A 17,075-nucleotide genomic window follows, 5' to 3' on the forward strand; every position below is an offset into this window, starting at 1 on the left:
GAAGATCTAACGATGCGGCCCGCGTGCAGCTGACGGATCGGGCGGTCCGCGCGGGGCCGGCCGAAAGTTTTAGCCGGCGCGTCGGCGCAGAGCACTATCCATTATCTTACCTTTATACTTAGGAACCGTGGGAGTAGATCGGAAAAAGGAGTACAGTTCCTGTCCACACGAGTCGCATGGTCTGCATGCGGTGCGGCGAGACTACTTCTGGAAAATAGGTCTGTTCTGCTCATGCCAAATCTTCCAGATCGTGTGGTGCATGAGAGACAAGAGACCTTTCCTTTTCCTCGGCATCGCATTGGAAACAGCATGTTCCAACCATCTCGTGAAACTATGCTGGCCATCCCACGTCATTGGCTGCAACGTCGGCATACCAAATTGAGCCGCGGCCCAGCTCCAAATCTTCCTTGACATTCCGTGAACAGATGCAGTGGCGTTTCAAGGCTCCGCTTGCATAGCCGGCAGAAGTAATCATTTTCACGTTCCGTCCGTAGCAGTGCATCTGCCGTCATGATTCTCCCGAGTATTGTTGTCCACATGAAGAAGCGACAATTACCTGATGCCCACGTGGACCAAATCAGCCTGAAACCATCCATCGGTGATGATCCCTCGAATTGGAGAGCGTATGCCAAACGCGCGCTATACTCTCCGTTTGAAGAAAACCACCAGCTCATCGTGTCGAGCTGCCATCCGCTAGCGTCACCTCATCAAGTAGGGCTGCCAAGTTTGTTAGCTCGATGGATGTGTTAAAGTTTCGTACAGAGTTTATTTTGTGTTATAATTTTAAATTAAAATTAAAATAATGAAAAAACTCGAGCAAAGGCCTCACCTGCGTTCCCGACAGTCCACGATGCTCCCGTCCGTCCCAGGCCCAAGCGACCTGAGCCGCATCGGTCAAGTCGTCGCATTATCTTTATATACAGTAGATCGGAAAAAGGAGTACAGTTCCTGTCTGCATGCGGTGCGGCGAGACTACTTACACTCGTGATGTCTAAAATATTAAAATCCTAACAGACAGCGGGCCAGACGTGCCAACGAACCGACCCGATTAAAAGACGTGTCACGGCCTATTTAATAATCGGACCCGGCGTGCCGTGCCTGATGGCCCGTTTGGCCAGGTATGGCCCCAGCGCACTCAGCCGCATCGGTCAAGTCTTCGCATTATCTTTATAGATCAAAGGAAAAGGAGTACAGTTCCTGGCCACATGAGCCGCATCGTCTGCACGCGGTGCGGCGAGACTACTTGACTCGTGCTGTCAGCCGGTGAGCTGCACAGATCTCTGCCCTCCCCTCAACCTCAAGCTCCATCCTTCCCAAACACATGGGCTCTCGCCGTCCTCCAAGCCCTACCACCCTAGTCTTACTCGTATTGCTGCCATGCCTCTGCCATGCGCCGCGCTGGGCCTTCTCGCTCTCCTTCAACCTCAACTTCTCCGACCCCAACGCCGGTCCATCCATCGCCTTCCGCGGCGACGCATTCATCACCACGCCTCCATCGACCCTCGAGCTGACAAGGAACACGCGCAGTACGGGTATTGAGGACAGCGTCGGCCGGGCGTCCTACGCGCACAAAGTGCCGCTGTGGAACAAAGCCACCGGCGAGATGGCTAGCTTCACCACCACCTTCTCCTTCCAAATCACCCCGGAAAACCGCAGCCTGGCGTATACAGGCGATGGGATGGCCTTCTTCCTCGGTAGTTTCCCCTCCGAGATCCCGCCTTACAGCGGCGGCGGCGGCCTCGGCCTCCTCCCGGCCAGCACTAACGGGACAGGCGACACCCGGGTCGTGGCCGTGGAGTTCGACACTTACGACAACACTCTTGGTGGCTCAGCGTACTATGCCGACATCAACGACAACCATATTGGCATCGACGTCAACTCCCTCAACTCCACAGCGTCCACAGACACCACCACCTGGCCGGGAAAGAACCTCACGTCGCTCGATCTCATGGAAGCCACGGTGAAGTACCACAACGATTCCAAGATGCTGGCCGTCGATCTCTTCATCGGCGACGCCCTATACCAGGTCAATGCAATCGTTGATCTGAGAAAATATTTACCGGAAGAGGTGGCTGTTGGCTTCTCCGCGGCGACTGGCATGTACGCCGAGCTGCACCAGGTATTTTCATGGTCCTTCAGTTCCACTCTGCAGCCTGAAACAAGGAAGGAAGCACAAGCACCTCCACCTGCTGAACCTCCTCTTCCAATTCCAACCAGCAACGACAAGAGCCAAAAAAAGTTGGTACCTATCCTACTGTCCATCCTAGTTCCTCTGCTTTTTTTGTTGGTCTGTGCGGCGGTGGTACTGGGCTGCCGGCGACACAGGAAAAAGAGAGCAAATGATGAGAGCGAAGAAGAGTGTGACGATAGAGCTGACCTCGAGAGAGGGGTGGCTGCCGGCGGCCCGAGACGGTACATGTACCACGAGCTCGTCGCCGCAACGAACAACTTCGCGGCCGAAGAGAAGCTCGGACGAGGCGGTTTCGGGAGCGTTTACCGGGGTCACCTCACGCTTACACTCACAGGCTCTGCCGGTGGTGACCAAGACCGTCCAGCAGTGGCGGTGAAGGTGCTGTCAGCGGACTCGTCGGCGCAGGGGAGGAAGGAGTTCGAGGCAGAGGTGAGGATCATCAGCAGACTCAAGCATCGCAACCTTGTCCAGCTGCTGGGCTGGTGCGACAGCCGCAAGGGGCTCCTGCTTGTGTACGAGCTCGTCGCGGAGGGCAGCCTAGACAGGCACCTCTACAGTCGCAAGGACGACACGTATCTGACATGGCCACAGAGGTACAACATCATCCTTGGCCTGGGATCCGCTCTGCGCTACCTCCACGGAGAGTGGGAGCAGTGCATCGTCCACGGCGACATCAAGCCGAGCAACATCATGCTAGACTCGTCGCTCAGCACCAAGCTCGGGGACTTCGGGTTGGCCCGGCTCATCGACCACGGCGCCGGGTCAATGCACACCACCAAGGCCGTTCTCGGCACCGTCGGCTACATCGACCCGGAGTTCGTCAACACGCGCCGGCCAAGCACCGAGTCGGACGTGTACAGCTTCGGCGTCGTCCTCCTCGAGATCGTTTCCGGCCGGCGGCCGGTGATCGAGACCGCGGAGAGGTCCTTCACGCTGCTCAGCTGGGTGTGGGGCCTGTACGGGAGGGAGGCGATCCTCGACGCGGCGGACGAGCGGCTGAGGGGCGACGAGGCGGACAAGCGGTGGATGGAGCGGGTGCTCGTCGTCGGGCTCTGGTGCGCGCAGCCGGACCAGAGCGAGCGGCCGTCCGTGGCGCAGGCCATGCACGTCCTGCAGTCCGACGAGGCGAGGCTGCCGGCGCTCCCGCTGCACATGTACAGATCTGCACCGAGTTTTACGTCGTCCGTCCCGTACGGGTCTTTCTCCGTCGATAGCTCTGGCTCCGGCTGCGTTCGTTCTTCTTCGGTCAGCACCGGCAACACCACTGTCTCCTCCGAGTCGTCGTCCACCGCGCTGCTACGAAATTCCAAGGATCAAGCTAGTTGATTCATCCAGACTTGTAAATTTTGATTAATTTCCTTGTTTCGGTTGACAGCTCAGGCTCCGGTTGTGTTCGCTCTTCTTCGGTCAGCAGTCAGCACCACTGTTTCCGACTAATACTGCACCTACAAAGGTTTACGTAAAGATTTTACGTACAAATTGATGTGTAAGATTATGAATGGTAATTAAGGAATGAAGGACCCCACCCTCACTAAAAATCAGGGGGAGAGAAGAGTTAGTTTGAAACGTTAAGTAAACCTTTGTAAGTTTTTGTAGGTCTAGCATTTTTGACTGTTTCCTCTGAGTCGTCCTCGACCGAGTTGCTGCGAGACTCTTAAAATCTGCCCTAATAATCCGTCATCGGTCATTTTGCAGAAAAGCCCTCGCAGTTTCAGGTAATTAACACGCAGTCCAATTTTAAGTCAGAACGAACCGTTTTTTGTTATTTTGCAGAAAAGTCCTCATAATTTTAGATAATCAACCCGCGGTCCATCTTTTAGTCGCAGTCGAACAGTTTTTTTTGCATTTTTCAGAAAAATCCCTAATGTTTCAGGTAATCAACCCGCCACCCCTATTTAAGTCAGCCGAAACGTTTTTTTGTTTTAAAAAAAAACCCTAACTTTTTAGTTAATGAATTCATATTTTATCTAAAACAAAATTATTCATATCTTTTAAACCGTAACTCTGATTTTAACATGTTATATATGAAATTTGATTGAAAAAATATGTAGAATCTAAATTGGATGTTATTTTTAGCTGTTGAATACTTCTTAAATATTATTTTTGGTGCAAACTTAATCTGTAGTGCACGGTCCTTTTTTTCCTCTCTTTCCGGCGACCATACGAATTGCAATAAATATCCATTAAATTAAAACCAAATTGAGAAGAAAGAAAACATCGTTAACCACACATGCACACCTTTGAAAAATCTTGTGGGGAGAAACAACATATTTCTCATCTTATTCCGAGTGATTGTACATTCAAACACGTTTTCGTTGTGTGAGCACTGAGGCCATCGTCGACAACACAAATGTGATGCCATGTAAAAATATATTGCGTTCAAAGCGTGTGTTATTTTTTCTTCCGTTGCAACGGACAGTTTTTTTTGCTAATCTAGTTAATTGATTCAGTCAACCAGATTTTTTGCAAATGTAGCATCATCTCTACTCGGGATTTTTTTTCTTTACATACAAGGAAAAGGGCCTGTGCGTTGCAACGGGAAAAGGCAATACCACACGCTCTTAATTTATAAAAAATGGTATAAAATTTGAGTATTTGTAGCTACGACCCGAACAAAGATGATTTTAGCCTAAAAACGCAGTTTAAGATTTCACAGTTCTTCTATTTAAATAAGCTTGCATGTAGATTTAATACGTAGAAAGAAACGGTCAAATGATGTTTAATTTCGTCTCTAATCCTGTGTTGGGTCATAGTTTATGCCTAAGTAATTTTGGTGATTGATGACAGTACCGTACAGGACTAACCGTGTGTGTTAAGGTTTCAGATAACACACGTCAATGGCACAAGCTGACATGTCTCCTCTCTCATGAAACGGAAGCACGACGCTCTCTACGATTCTCTTTATTTGAGTCATAGGAAAGCCGTACTATTAAGAGGGGATCCGTAGTGGAAAGGTTTGTGTGGAATCTATCTTTGCACACGCACACTTCACATTCTCCCTTTCCTTTATCTTTGGAGCGGCCCTCGCCAATTTGTTTCTCGCATCTTTGCAAAATGGTCCCCAGCGGTAGTACCGCTGGTTCTAGCGGTAGTACCGCTGCAGCCAGCGGTAGTACCGCTAGCTGGCGGTAGTACCGCCCCTGGCCAGCGGTAGTACCGCTCCAGGTGCTTTGTTCCACCTGCCTAGCGGTTGTTCGTGGACGGACCTTTTTGCGAAGACTTTCTTGGCGGTAGTAGTGCTTTTGCACTACCAAGGGGCCAGCGGTAGTGCCGCTGGTGTCAGCGGTAGTACCGCTGGAGTCCCAGCGGTAGTACCGCTGCATCCAGCGGTAGTACCGCCAGGCGGCGGTAGTACCGCCCCTGTTCAGCGGTAGTACCGCTGGAGTGCCGGCGGTAGTACCGCTGGAGCTCGGGCAGAGAGTGGGAAAACGGTCTGATTTCCCCCCCACTATATAAAGGGTTCTTCTAGCTGAGGAACCCTATCTCTTACCTCTCTAAGCTCCATTGTTGCTCCCCAAGCTCAAAAGTGCCCGATCTCTCTCCCTAGCCAATCAAACTTGTTGATTCTTTAGGGATTGGTTGAGAAGGCCTAGATCCACACTTCCACCAAGAGAAAAGTTGATTCCCCCACCAATCCCTTGCGGATCTTGTTACTCTTGGGTTTTTGAGCATCCTAGACGGTTGAGGTCACCTCGAAGCCATATTCCATTGTGGTGAAGCTTCGTGGTTTAGTTGGGAGCCTCCAAGCTTTGTGTGGAGTTGCCCCAACCTTGTTTGTAAAGGTTCGGTCGCCGCCTTTGTTGGAGCATATATCTCCATATGTGGTTTTGGTACTTGATGACAATTCCTATGGACTAATGGTTGCCTTAAGTTACATTTATAGGATTTGTCCATAGGCACTTCTTGAAGTCCATCTGTTGGGTTCAAGGAGTTTATATGATGACCAAGATGGTATTCAAGGTATTATTCAAAGAATGGTCATAGAGACACATGGTTGATCAAGATCTCAGACAAAGAGTAAATCAAGATGATCAACACACAAAGCGTACAAGATGTACCGAGAGGGATCAAGTGATCCCATGGTATGGATTTGTCCATAGACACTTCTTGAAGTCCATCAGTTGGGTTCAAGGAGTTTATATGATGACCAAGATGGTATTCAAGGTATTATCCAAAGAATGGTCATAGAGACACATGGTTGATCAAGATCTCAGACAAAGAGTAAGTCAAGATGATCAACACACAAAGCGTACAAGATGTACCGAGAGGGATCAAGTGATCCCATGGTATGGTAAGCATTGTCCATTACGTGTTTGTGTACTAACCCATGGTCTTCGTGAGAGTTCTATGTGGGGGTTAGGTGTGTTTACATGGGCTTGCGTCAAAGGGAAGATCTCATACAACCCATGGAGTATGACGTCAAGGTGTGATCATCATCAATGGTTGATCAAGATCTCAGACAAAGAGTAAATCAAGATGATCAACACACAAAGCGTACAAGATGTATCGAGAGGGATCAAGTGATCCCATGGTATGGTAAGCATTGTCCATTACGTGTTTGTGTACTAACCCATGGTCTTCGTGAGAGTTCTATGTGGGGGTTAGGTGTGTTTCCATGGGCTTGCGTCAAAGGGAAGATCTCATACAACCCATGGAGTATGACGTCAAGTTGTGATCGTCATTAAGATTGCGATGTGCAAGTTCAAGTGGATCAACACGAAGATAGCATGCTTGAAGCTTGCCGTCCATTGTGGTGGCAATGGACTTGTGAAGATATGCTGAAGTGTGGCTCACCCATAGTGAGTATGGGGGAGAAATCAACTAGTCTTCATCAAGCCAACACAATCAAGAAAGGTGGTCCATCTTGAGGAAGCCAAGATCATCATCATCTAGCTCAAGAGGACGAGGTGCAAGGTATAGGTTTGCCCTTGATAGGTTTTCTGGTTAGGATAGATTGCTGTTCTATCAAGGGGGGCTCTCAAGTGAGTAGCTTGATCGTATCGTTAGTTGAGAGCTCAAACCATTTGCATCCTTGCATCATACTTCTTGGTTCTTGTTTGGTGTTTCTCTTTGTGAGTTTTAGAGCTTATGGTCATCTTCGTGACAAGCTCGAGTTCATCGAAAACGGAGTCCATATGCATCTACTATGATGTTTTCGATGTTGGAGTTCTTGCCGGTTCTTCATTCATAGATATCTCACATCTCTAGATCTTTGGCATATTCATAACCGCATGGTCTTAAATCCAACAAGCTTGGGTTTGCTCGATTCGGAGCTCGTATGCGAAAGTTATGGCTGTTTCAGTGGCGAGCGGTAGTACCGCTGGAGTTGGCGGTAGTACCCTAAACCCTAGCGGTAGTACCGCTGACTGGCGGTAGTACCGCCCCTGGTCAGCGGTAGTACCGCTCCAAGAGCTTAGTACCGCCTGCCTAGCAGTTGTTCGTGGACGGACCTTTTTGCGAAGACTTTCTTGGCGGTGGTAGTGCCGTTGCACTACCATGGGCCCAGCGGTAGTACCGTTGGAGTGCCAGCGGTAGTACCGCTGCAGCTAGCGGTAGTACCGCTAGCTGGCGGTAGTACCGCTGGAGTGCCAGCGGTAGTACCGCTGCAGCCAGCGGTAGTACCGCTGGAGCTCGGGCAGAAAGTGGGAGTAACGGTCTGATTCCTTCCGCCACTATATAAAGGGGGTCTTCTTCCCCCTTGGTCTCATCTATCCGTTGAGCTCTTGTTCTATCTTCATTGTTGACATTCTTAGAGCTTGATTACTCTCTATCCCTCCAATGATTCTTGCTTGTTCTTGAGGGAAAAGAGAGAGGAGATCTAGATCCACATCTCCACCAATCACTTTCTCCTCTATGTGAGGGGAACCCCTTGGATCTTGATCTTGGAGTTCTTTGTGAGCTCCTTGTTCTTCCTCTCATATTTCTCCATAGCTTTTGTTGTTGTGGAGGGATTTGAGTGTGAGGGACTTGACCACTTCGTGTGTTCTTGCCATTGCATTAGTTGCATCGGTTTGAGTTCTCCACGGTGATACGTGGAAGTGAGAAGTTGAGAAGCTTACTACCTTTGGTACTTAGTACCCTTGATATTGTTCTTCGTGGATGCTTTGGCGTCCTAGAAGCTTGGTGGTGTCTCGGAGCTCAATCAGTGTGGTGTGAAGCTCCGGGAAGCGTCGGGGTCTCCAATTAGGTTGTGGAGATTGCCCCGAGCAATTTGTACGGGTACCGGTAACCGCCCCAAGGGTTGCCACGTGTACGGGTTCGATGACCGCCCCCAAGGGTTGCCATTTGTACGGGTTCGGTGACCGCCCTCAAGGGTCCCTTAGTGGAATCACGACATTTTCTATTGTGCGAGGGCGTGAGGAGATTACGGTGGCCTTAGTGGCATCTTGGGGAGCATTGTGCCTCCACACCGCTCTAACGGAGATTAGCATCCGCAAGGGTGTGAACTTCGGGATACATCATCGTCTCCCCGTGCCTCGGTTATCTCTTACCCGAACCCTTTACTTATGCACTTTACTTTGTAATAGACATATTCTTTATTGTAATATATCTTGCTATCACTTAGTTGTTTATCTTGCTTAGCATAAGTTGTTGGTGCACATAGGTGAGCCTAGTTGTTTGTAGGTTTTGTGCTTGACATATTAAACGATTAGTTTTATTCCGCATTTGTTCAAGCCTAAACCTTAACTATTTTAAAGCGCCTATTCACCCCCCCCTCTAGGCGACATCCACGTCCTTTTCAGCCTCCAAGGGCACCTATAGTGGAATCACGGTACCTTGCATCGTGCGAGGGCGTGAGGAGAATACGGTGGCCTTAGTGGCTTTTTGGGGAGCATTGTGCCTCCACACCGCTCCAACGGAGACGTACTTCCTGTCAAAGGGAAGGAACTTCGGTAACACATCCTCGTCTCCATCAGTTACACTTGTGGTTATCTCTATCCTTTACTTTGTATTTGCTTATGCTTGTGACTATATCTTACTTGTCTTAATAGCTCTCGTTGTTAGCTTCTATAGGATTCACCTCATTGTCATATTATTTGTGAACCCGTATAGTGTTTACCTTAACTTGCTAAGATTAATTAAAAAGTGGTCGTTGTCTATTCACCCCCCCTCTAGCCAACCATATCAATCCTTTCAATTGGTATCAGAGCCACGTCTCTTTATTAAGGGTTTAACCACCCGAAGAGTATGGAAGGCGGATAGGAAGTTAACATGGGCAACCCGAGGACATGGACTTGACTTCAGTCACAAGGGACGACTTGAATACGGCTATGGCAGCCCTCAAGACGTCCCTGACGAGCGAAGTCAAAACCATGCTTAAAGAGTTAATTGTGGGTCTTAAAAGTTCACCCGAACCGGCTTTAGTGGTTAAACCCACCATTTCAGATTCGGAGGCCAACTCCTCTAAGGAAGCGGCTAAAGGTATGCGACCTGCTTCACCTCACGAAAAGGATGGGACTGGAACATATGCCTCAGTTCCACCCCCATGGTCTATGGAGGACCCGTTCCCGCACCTCGTCTTAATCCTGTTGGTCCTCCTCCTAAACTTGTGAAAGGTGACTTTGCTAACTGGGTATTTTCTATTAAGTCTCATTTGAATCACAGCTGAACAAACTTGTGGAGAATTATTGAGCAAGGATATTATCCCCATGACCCAAGCAACCTCACTCCAAGAGAAGATGCAAACAATCAATATAATCACTCTGCGTTGTTTATTCTCCAGTCTGCTGTGCCACTTGAAGATCTTCCCCACTTACGTCCCTTCACATTGGCCAAGGATTGTTGGGAGCATATTATGGTGCTGTACAAGGGAAGCTCAAGTATTCAACAATCCAACTATGAAGTGATACTTGATAAGGCCAATGAGTTTGTGATGAAGGAAGACGAGGACCCTCGTGATCTCTATCGGAGGGTGACTGCTATTGCTGTGGCACTAAAGGATCATGGGAGTAAGGATGTGGATGATACATGGGTCAAGCGCAAGTTTCTCAAAGCCATCATGCCTTTCAATAAAGCCATGTCATCTGTCATTCGTCAGCGGCCAGACTTCCACTCCTTGTCTTCCAGTGAAGTGTTGGATGAGTTCATTGCAATGTCAATCATGAACGAAACAGCCGACAATGCACTTGCTCGTGTTCGATCAAAGACAACTTCACCCAACCTTGCGTTGAAAGCAAGAGCAATGCTTGAAGAAGAAGAAGAAGATGAGGAAGAGGAGAGCTGCCCTGAAGACACAAAGTATGCCTATCATGAGCACATGGCTCTTGCATCAAGGCAATTCTGGGGAAATAAAAGGAACTCAAGACCCACCTTCACCAAGAACAACTCGAGTGGATTCAAACCCAAACAACGAGTAAGGACATGTTATAACTGTGGCAACGTGAGTCACTTCGTGGCAGAATGTCCCTATGAGAAAAGGGAAGACAACGGAGGCAAGCTCATTCGCAAAGACAAAACCAAATCATTTCCAATCAAGAACAACTTTGTGAAGAAACCTCACCCAAAAGGGATGGTGGCCTGTCACGCCCAAGATGCGACCCTATCCTCAATTTGGCACAAGGGCCTCGTCAGGGATAGAAGCGCATCTCGTCGTGTCGCAAGAATGGATATCGTTACAAGTACATGTACTGAAAAGATGAGATATATATAAAAAGAGTTGGCTTACACTCGCCACAAGCTACATCAGAGTCACATCAGTACATTACATAATCATCAAGAGTAAGAGCAGGGTCCGACTACGGACGAAAACAAACGACAAAAGAAGAACGACGTCCATCCTTGCTATCCCAGGCTGCCGACCTGGAACCCCTCCTAGATTGATGAAGAAGAAGAAGAAGAAGCAACTCCAAATGAACAATCAACGCGCTCGCGTCACGTAACCTTTACCTGTACCTGCAACTGGTGTTGTAGTAATCTGTGAGCCACAGGGGACTCAGCAATCTCATTTCCAGAGGTATCAAGACTAGCAAAACTTAATGGGTGAGGCAAGGTTAAGTGGTGAGGTTGCGGCAGCGGCTAAGCATATATCTGGTGGCTAACTCACGAGTACCAGATATAAGAGGGGGAAGATCTACGCATAACGGACATGAACTACTGGTGATCAAATGAATGATCCTGAACACCTACCTACGTCAGACATAACCCCACCGTGTCCTCGATCGGAGAAGGAACTCACGAAAGAGACAGTCACGGTTACGCACACGGTTGGCATATTTTAATTAATTAATTTCAAGTTATCTAGAACCAGTGTTAAACAAAGTTTCCACGTTGCCACATAACCGCGGGCATGGCTTTCCGAAAGATTTAACCCTGCAGGGGTGCTCCAACTAGTCCATCACAAATTACCACAAGCCGCATAGAAATCCTCGATCACGAAGCTCGCGATCTCGTTGGATTCCCTAGTGGAAAACCTCAACTCTGAGATTACCCAAAGCATCACCGGAATCCCGATGCACAAGATATCTCGTCAAAGGTAAAACTAATCAAGCAAGGCCGCCCGACGTGTCGACGATCCCGATAGGAGTCGCGTACCTCGTTCTCAGGACACGACGGATGAGCGATGGTTACCACGCCAAACGCCGAGTTGCCCCGGGTAGCGTTAATAAGCTGCTCTGTTTTGGACCAACACTCATGAGGAGCACTAGCCCGGGGGGGTTGATTAAGATAGTCCGCGGGTGCCGGCGGGTCCCTATGCAATTTTATTAGGTGATTAGGAAAATGTAGTACCAATGTTGGGCCTTGCCAGACCAACTTTAATCTAAAACGAATTATCAAGGGGGTCCCCATAACAACCCCGATCGTGTTAGGAGCGCTCAATTATGGAACATAACACCGGTAGCCGGTAACTAAAGGGGGCAAAGGTGGAACAAAACACCAGGCTAGAAAGGCCGAGCCTTCCACCTTTTACCAAGTGTATAGGTGCATTAAATTAAATAGCATTTAATATGGTGATATAACAAGGAACCCATGCTTTCGCACGGAAGCATCTGCACATGCAACTAGCAACGCTAACACATGGTTAAGCAAGTAGTAACATAGCCAATCAGTGGTTTGCTAGGTCGAACAGGTTGATGGTAATCATGGCATTGTTGAGAGGCTGAATTTAACAGGTGGTAGGCAACGAGACATAAACGATAGAAGCGGTAAACTAGCATGGCAATGATAGTAATGGTATCTGGGGAAATGATCATCTTGCCTGAGATCCCGCTTGGAAGAAGAATGCCTCCGAGAAGCAGACGAACCGACGTAGTCGAACGGGTCCTCACATCCGACACGCTTGCGGAACTCTATCGAGACGGGGAAACCGGAAACAAGCATCAACACACAATATTCACCACACGATGCACAACACATATGATGCATGAGCTACTGAATACATGCAAGGCACGGCATGACAATTCATGCAATCAAACACTACACATTAAGTGAACTTCAATATGCAAAGAGTTGCATATTGACGATACTCCACGTCTATTTATTTAGTGCTATCCCGATTAGGTACACGGCAATATTAAATGTGATTAAGCATGGCAAGAGGTGAAGCGTAATTAAACTACTTTTCTAGGCATTTTAAGTGAGGTCGGAAATGACATATAGCACCTCCGAAATGACCCCACGTGTTAATTTACAATTCTGTCCAGATCTGAACTAATGCATTTAATTGGTTGTTAAACAGCAAAACAAATAGGTTCACGTGATTCTACGCGTCAAGGCAAGCAATCTACACATAAAGAACATCTCCAACGGAGCTACGGATCAAAAGTTACAAGCACCGCAAGATAAGATGACATGAATGCAACATGTGTGCAACGGCGGCTACGAGCACTTCAACACATACAAACAGCAAGAGAAAATGAAACTACACGAGATTCTAAGCAAGTTTCATGTAGGACACGATCAAGACGGAGCTACGGTTCAACATCTACAGGCAAAACAAGAAATGACTGCAAACTGCCCAAAACAGCCACATATCACCTTTTACGCCTCACAACTTCGGCTACACAACTCCGATAAGCTCAAGCAAAGCATGGCACGGAAGAGGGCAAGAAGCACTACTACGAACAGCTGAAAACAACTAGCATGGCAACAAGGAGCACTAGGAAAAGAAGACACAAAATGGCATCTCACGCACTATTTCAGACTTAGTGAACATATCACCTCCTGAAAGTGCAGTTTTCAGCCTAAAGCAATATTGACAGCAGCAAAACCTATAGCTACAGGACTCCAAACGGCATGAAACTTAACAGCATGCTAGGGGAACACAAGGGGAACAACTAATTCCATTGGACCAACCTCAAAAGAGCTACAGATCTAAAGATGCAAGCCAAACAAGACAGCAACAAAATAATAGCAGATTCCAGACTTAGAAATATTTCAGCTCCTCTGAAACAGCACTATTCAAGCAACTCGAGGGCAGTCAAACAACACCTAAACATGCATTTCTATTGCAACCCAAAAATACCAGAGGCTATACAAAACATCCAAGATCAAATCACTAGTTGACAACTAATTCGAACGGGGCCCGGAATAAATTCTACGAATTAAACAAAAAGGCATCACGGCAAAATATCTCGCGAACTAACTTCCCCAAAAGCTAAAACTAATTGCACAGAAAAATCCATGGGATTTTTCTACCCCGGAAACATATATAAAATGTGGGGTTTGCAACACAAATCTTGCCACACAATAATGCGGGAGAATAACCTAAACACGAAAAATAATCTAACGGGCAATCCCTACACGCAAAAATACACTTGACCGCTCTAAAATACCTAGAATAAAGATCCCTAAAACATAGGCATTTACTCTACGGGATACGGGCAGTCCGGACACGCACGAGAATTAACTACGGCACGGATCCTAGTTAAACAGCACGGGAAACGAGGCATTAGGCACTCTAAACAACGTTAAACAAATATGCATGTTGGATATTCGTGTTCTACTCGCGAAGCTACCCCAAAACGACATATAAAACACTTCGTTCCGACTTACGGAACAAAAGTTACGGGCGTTTTAAATATCGTCTATTTTCCTGAAAATACTAAATCGCCAGGTAATAAAAAAAATGCCTCTCGGGCTGAATCTGATGCTAAATGGGCCTACAGTGCATGGGCGTTACATAAGAAAAATGCACGCGGGCGAGGGATTGATCTCAGCTCACCTCGGTTTGGGCCGGCCTGGACTGGGCTATGGAGACGATGCGGAGATGGGCCGAAGGAGGCCGGGGCAGGCTGAGGCGGTGTGGGAGCCGGGCCTCGCAGGGGAACGAGGCCGGGGGGATGGGCCGGCCGAGGTAGGCCGCGTCGCTGGGATGGCCCAGGCACCCGACGTGGAGGGGATCGAGCGCTCCTGCTCGCCCCTCGCACGAACCCTGGCGGCGGCCGGCCCGCGCAGAGCCCCTCGACGGCGAGGACCGGCGGCACGGTGGGAGGCGCGGGGACGAGTGGACCCGGCCGGGATCCACCGGATCTGGAGGGGGGGAAGGATCGGCCGGCGCTCCGGCGAGCGCTCGAGGCGGCGGCCGGCGGGGATCTGCGGGGAACGGCGCGAGGCGGCCGGGGCTGGGCGCCGGCGGCTGCTGGCGGCCGGAGGGAGGCGCGGGCCCCGGCGAGCTACCGGCGGCGGCTGGCGGCGGCGCGCAGGCGCAGAGGAGGCGCGGCTCTCGGGAGGAGCGGGGCTCAGGCTGCTGCTGCCCGGCAGACGGCGGCGGCCGACCAGATGGGCCCAGGAGGGCCCAATCCGGGCTGGGGCGGGCCGGCGGCTGCGCAGTGGAGGGAGGGAGGAGAGAGAGAGAGGATAGGGTTAGGGTATGCACGGATCCCGAGGTGGGAGGAGAGAGGCTGTCCAAAAATTAGAGAGGAGGGGGTTATTATAAGGAAAAGGGGGCTCGGTTAACCAGATTCGCGATCCGGATCCAACCGCGGGGTCGGATTCGGACAATTCCGAACGCGGGACGAGCTACGTGGCCGTGTAGAGGGAATACCCGGAGACGAGAGGGAGAACGGGCGGCGCGGCACGAATTTTAAAACACCGACAGACGTCCGACAGTAGACCGAATACGGTGCCGCTACGGGCGACCGTTCCGGTACCAGACGGTCTCCGATCGCGACGAAATTCGACAGGCGGCCTAGCTATATCTAATCGCGACCGCGTGCCAAGTTTCACCTCGATCAGAAAAAGTTTTAAACGCGTTTTAAAAACAGGGTTTCGACGGTGCCGCAGGCGCGTGCGTGAGCGGTCGGACTCAGAACGGACGACGACGAGAACCGGCAACTACTAACGAATGCAAGTTTTGAAAACGGGCGGCAACGGAGATGCCGATGCAATGCAGATGATGCGCATGATGCGATGATGACACGACAATGAAAATAAGCCATACGACGAAAACGGAAAGAGAGGGGAAGCTTCTAGAACGTCGGCATCGGGCTGTCACAACACTCCTACACTACAAGAGGATCTCGCCCCGAGATCCAAGAATTAAAGGGGGAGAGGATGAGAAAGCAAGAGGTAAAATTTAGTCGCTTCTTGACAAACGAGTGAAACCAACGATCCTTGAAGGTTGCAAAGAGATGAGGACTGATATGAGAAGGAAGCAAGAATTCACGGAAAATTTCGGCAGCACTTCGGTAGGAAAATGGGACAAAAAATTCGGAAAGGTGGAAGAAATAGACAATATTCACAACAAACAACTAAGTAGAGCAAGGGAGCACGATGAACTTGAGAGAACACCAAGATAGACCCAAAAGAGCAATATCACAATGCCTCCGAAACGAAAGAATAGGAACTAGCTCATACGGAAGAAGAGAATGAAGAAAAGAATGACAACTACCATCACAATAGAATCGAAGAGCCTCCGGTCATAGAATTGACGTAGTGGTAAGAAAACCAACAACGAAAAGAACAAGATAGTAGTGGGCTTATGAAAATCATCTCAACATCTATGAGGTGACAACCACCCCTAAAAGAAACAAGGATTGATTGGGAGAAACAAGATAAGAACAACTCTTACACGAAGAGGATACATTGAGAACTGGGATTAAAGACAAGCAGCATGATAGCACAATCCCTAGGAAAAGCTTTAGGTGCAATCCAAACCAAAATAGCTCAATGAAGAAATCATGGGTAGAAAATATCTCATGATCATAGAATTGGTGGGTTTAATTATCTCATTCTTGAGAGGAAAACTCTTCAAGTCTCCTACACTAACAAGAAGGCTATAATACCACCTCAAAGGATAAAGGAAGAACAAATGCACTTAGAAACATAAGAAAACGGATACTTGAGGTAAGAATTGATATCAAGATGAACCACCATGAAGGACCTCCGTATACGAATGAATGATGCGAAGATATGAAGGTAGAAAAGAATATGATTATGACCTTGCCTGGATTTAGATGAAGCTTCACAAAGAGACACTTAAAAGAACTTGGAACTCCGGAAAACAAAGATAGTACACGAGAAAAGAATTGAAACCATGAGACACTCCGGAAGAAGAATTCATATTACTTATGAACAAGAATGAGAATTATGTTATGCTTATCCTTCATCAAGTTTAATTGATGACAAGCAGCGGATTTAGCATATCACTTATTCTAGTAGAACTGAATCTTGGAAAAACAGAGAGGAAAGCACCACTTGAGGCAAAAATTGAAGGAAGCACCGGTGAGAATTCACAAATGAATGGAAACACCACGAATTAATGGAGATACGCGAGAATGAAGAGATCATGATCCACCTAACAGAAAACTTGAACAAAGCACCGGATAATCGAGAGACGAACGAAGAGACAACAATTGAGAAGATTTGAGGATGAAAGCTGAAAGCTGAGAACGAAGAATCTTCTAAAATGATGGCCTTCGGAGGAACGAGAAATAAAAAACAACTC

The 17,075-nt window shown here is 48.5% G+C and overlaps 1 protein-coding gene across 1 annotated transcript; it reads left to right on the plus strand.

Annotated features, from left to right (window-relative positions):
* The first annotated feature begins 1,281 nt into the window (after window positions 1-1,281).
* Window positions 1,282-3,742, plus strand: LOC123410498 (L-type lectin-domain containing receptor kinase IX.1-like). Its single transcript, XM_045103445.1, has one exon. It carries the CDS (start codon window positions 1,322-1,324, stop codon window positions 3,515-3,517), a length of 2,196 nt encoding a protein of 731 aa, XP_044959380.1. The 5' UTR covers window positions 1,282-1,321; the 3' UTR covers window positions 3,518-3,742.
* Window positions 3,743-17,075: the final 13,333 nt, after the last annotated feature.

This window comes from Hordeum vulgare, chromosome 7H (genome assembly GCF_904849725.1).
Source record: "Hordeum vulgare subsp. vulgare chromosome 7H, MorexV3_pseudomolecules_assembly, whole genome shotgun sequence".
Taxonomy (NCBI): domain Eukaryota; kingdom Viridiplantae; phylum Streptophyta; class Magnoliopsida; order Poales; family Poaceae; genus Hordeum; species Hordeum vulgare.